Here is a 3,757-nt window from a genome sequence, read left to right as displayed (position 1 = left end):
CCAGGAAAGCTGTGGAGGCAGCTGAGGCTAACGCCTGTGCAGAGAACATCACGCCGGATCCCCGCGGCAGACGGCAAGTGTGCAGAGTGGCCTGCACACCAGTTCTCAGGCTGACTCGTCCTGCCTCACTTCACTTCTTGCTGATGACCCACTGGCAACGTGTGCTGGTTCCACCGCTGACTGCCGGGGTAAGCATGCGTCATGCTGAGTGGTCATCAGGGTAAGTGGAGGCAGGGGCTCAGAGTCCGTTGCTGTCGATGGCTGTCACGGAGGCAGGTGTGGAGGAACGCGAGGTGGTTGCTGAGGTCTTGTCCAGGGCAGGGCTGGGCACGCTGCAATCGGCAGACCTGGCGGAAGCGCCCCTCCCTCCAGGAAGCAGTGGCCGGCTCTGGCCGTGTGGACTCTGGCCATGCAGGTTCTGCCCGCAGAGCCGGTGGTGCCTCTCCCAGTCCTTGTGCTGGCAGAAGGAGCCGCAGTACCGTGCGATGTTGCAGCCGCTGCACGTCTCACTGGCTTTGCGGCCACAGTTCCAGCAGTTCTGCAAGACAAAGCCAGGGGTTAGTGGGTGTGTAGGCGGGTCATGTGTCACCTGTATGGTGGAGCGTTAGCTCTCGGGGTACACCTACCGAGGGATGGGCCCCACTTCTCCTGCTCCCTGTTTAACAGTGGGAAACACCCTGCCCCCTTCTGACTTTCCTTCAGTCGAACAGGTAAACCACCCACCCACAGGATGACAGGACAGTGTGATGAGGGGTACAGGTGCAAAAGGCTTATCTACTACACAGGGCAAGGGCATGCCATCTGCCCAAGGCATGGACTCTTGTGTCTGACTAGTATTTTAATGCTCAGAGATCAAACGAAGTCTGGCCTAGGGCCCCCCACCATGGCTGCCTGTCCTTAGACCACACAGCCACATGCGTTTTTTCTCCATTCTTCCAAGGGAGAACAATCTTCACTGTTTTCACTGACAACAGCTGATCTTTCTACAAAGACACTGGAAGGAGTACAGGCCATACCTGAACGTTTCAGACCTGTCGTGGGGTAGGGAAGCAGGGTGGGAGAGCAAGGATGGAGGAAGCTGTACTACCCTCCCATCTCCTGTGCCTGTCCTGTCACTGTGTATCTCTCATCATGGACGGGCTCGGGTCATGGGAATATGGGCCTGTTCTCTTGGCCACTCAGAGTGCAGGGTCCTGGAAGGCTAGGTCTTAGGGAATCAGTAAGTTTTCTGAGTCCGTCTGGAGCTTTCCTTGGGAGGACCAGGTACTACAGCTGGGCCTTAGCAGAAACCAGGCTAAGTAGGAACTAATTCTGTGGTCAAGGGAGGTTTGCTGACAGCGGCAGCCATGGAAGAAGCGGTAGACAGTCACAGACAGACTACCTCACAACTGCCCTGTGGGCCAGGGAGGAGGGGTGGCACCATAGAGGATGCAGCCCCTAGCACCTGTCCCTTGGCACTTTCCTCCCCTAGGCTCTGTGAGGGCCCCTGTAGCAACACAAGAGTATCCTGCACCTGAGGGCTCTAGGACCTGCTGGTAAGAGAACAAACAGCCTCTGGCACTGGCCAGGGAAACTACCGGCAAGGACATTAGCAGCCAGCCTGCTGCCACCTGGTCTTCTCCCACAGAGGCTCTATGCACAAGCCAATGACCAGGCTATGGCCCACCAGGGAAGAAAGGTACAACCCTACTGAAGTCAGGACGCTTGTTCCTGTGTAGACGATGACACCAAAGGTGCTGGCAAGGGTGTAGACCAGCCCGCAGGCGAGTAACAAAGGACCAGCAGGCATGCAGGCATGCAAGCATTCAGGTCGTAGAGCGAGCATGTAGCTCTGTAAAGTCTGTAGCCGAGACTGGCTCAATACACAAGTTCACGCTCAAAGAGTGTAAGAAACCACCACCATGCCCTGATAATTCAATAGGCTTCTCAGGAAATACACTCTAGGAATTGCCAGCCCCTGCCAATACCAGAGGGCCAAAACAGGTAACAGAAGTCATTCTGAGGTTACAGTCAGAGTCTCAAGCAAACGGTATTCCAGTCTGATGGGAGGACTTTGAACAAGGCACTGCTGTGCCAACCCAAGACAGGGTGAACGAGGGCCTCTACTCCCCCTGTCAAAGCCTGCAGGGATACTGCAGCCCTGGCGCAGGGGACTAAACTACAACTCTTATCCTGGCGGCCATTCGCTTTCAAATAGCTTATTTCATGATTTATGACATACAATAAAAGAAAATAAACAGTCTCCCACAGAGGCAGGATCATGGAAACACAAGAACCATGTGGTGAGTGTCGGAGCGGCCAGTGGAGAAAAGGACAGTTTTATGTTCTCTTTCTCTTTTCCTCTCACTCACAAGTATGAGGGTATTTTGCCAAAATGTAGGACAAAAACTTTATTGTTGTAGTCACTTTTCAAGTCAGCATTCCTCAAAGCCGGAGCAACACACTTGGCCAAACAGTCCCCTGTAGTTAATGGGAAAATATTATTGGCCAGTGAGTCAGAAACATGGTTGTCAAATTTCTCTGGTCAAGCAGGGGCATCACTTTATGCCAGTATTTTACTCCAAGTAAGGCCTGGGCCCCCCCTGTATCAGAACTACATGGGGTCGGGCGAAGTCCCTGGGACTCACCCCAGAGCTTATTGAAAATCTGGCCCGAACAGAAATGACCCCATTATATCATCAATTGGTGAGCATTTGTGTTTGCCAGGAAATCCAGGCTGTGGTGGAGATAAGGGAAAGGTGCTTCTTTCTTCCACCCCCAGGCATTATAGGGGTACTGGCTTCAAAGGAAGTGGCTGTTCCGAGTGAGCAGGAGCCACTACGGCTTACACAACCTCAACATAACAAATACTTTCCACCTGCACAATGCAAGCCAGTTTAAATGCACTTCCACAACCACGATCTACTTTCTTTTCTTTCTTTTTTTAAAAAAAGAATTACAGGTAGAGCTCCTGGGCTCGGGGTTGGGGCTTCGGGGTGGAGGCTGTGTTGCATTGCTTTCCGGTAAAAAGGCGTGAGTTGGTGGCTGTGGCCTCTGGGCTGGGATGAACTGCGCTCGTGGTGGAAGCAGGGAAGCCGAGCTGGAGCAATGGTGAGTTCGGCGTTCCGGTGTCCTGGGTCCCCTCCAGCCCCAGCCTCAACTTCGGCTTCTGGCCTCCAAGTGGCCCTGAGGCGGCCCTCCGTGTCACAACCCCCAATGAGACTGGGGTCCTCGCAGCGGCCCGAGCTCCAGTCTTCCCGCGGGGCACTGCAGCCCGAGCCACGTCCACAGATTGGGCTCGAAGGCCTCACTCTTCCCTGAACACCCGTAAGGTGGTGACGAGGTAGTTACGGACGTGGCATTCGAGGTTACCTAACACCGCCTCACGGCCAGTACAGTGGTAGCAGCTGGACTGACCATTGCTGCTGCTGGATTTGCAGGTCGTTATGTTTTGCAAGCCATGAAGTATATGGAACCTCAAGTAAACAAGTTTTTTGAAGTCTACCAAAATCTGCCTTCAGTGGTGGATATTATAGAGGTGGATTTGAACCCAAAATGACAAAATGGGAAGCAGCATTAATATTAGGTGTAAGCCCTACTGCTAATAAAGGAAAAATAAGAGACGCTCATCAATAAATTATGCTTTTAAATCATCCAGACAAAGGAGGATCTCCTTATATAGCAGCCAAAATCAACGAAGCTAAAGATTTACTAGAAGGTCAAGCAAAGAAATGAATTAAATGTATGATTTTAAGTTCATATTAGTTTATGTATATGA

The 3,757-nt window shown here is 52.4% G+C and overlaps 1 protein-coding gene and 1 pseudogene across 5 annotated transcripts in view; one reads left to right on the top strand and one right to left on the bottom strand.

Annotated features, from left to right (window-relative positions):
• Window positions 1-6: 6 nt before the first annotated feature.
• Window positions 7-3,757, bottom strand: part of CBFA2T2 (CBFA2/RUNX1 partner transcriptional co-repressor 2) — an 84,450-nt gene continuing 80,699 nt past the window's right edge. For all 5 annotated transcript variants that reach the window (XM_006144010.1, XM_014586117.2, XM_006144011.3 and 2 more), the window contains one exon: window positions 7-538. In XM_006144010.1, the coding sequence (XP_006144072.1) occupies window positions 239-538 (300 nt within the window). In that variant the 3' untranslated portion in view covers window positions 7-238. The remainder of the gene's footprint in view (window positions 539-3,757) is intronic.
• On the top strand, window positions 557-3,738 carry LOC102482594 (mitochondrial import inner membrane translocase subunit TIM14 pseudogene; annotated as a pseudogene).

Source organism: Tupaia chinensis, unplaced genomic scaffold, assembly GCF_000334495.1.
Source record: "Tupaia chinensis unplaced genomic scaffold, TupChi_1.0 Scaffold000115_1, whole genome shotgun sequence".
Taxonomy (NCBI): Eukaryota; Metazoa; Chordata; class Mammalia; order Scandentia; family Tupaiidae; genus Tupaia; species Tupaia belangeri.
The sequence above is the reverse complement of the archived record's forward strand: the minus strand, read 5'-3'. Positions and strand labels throughout refer to the sequence as shown.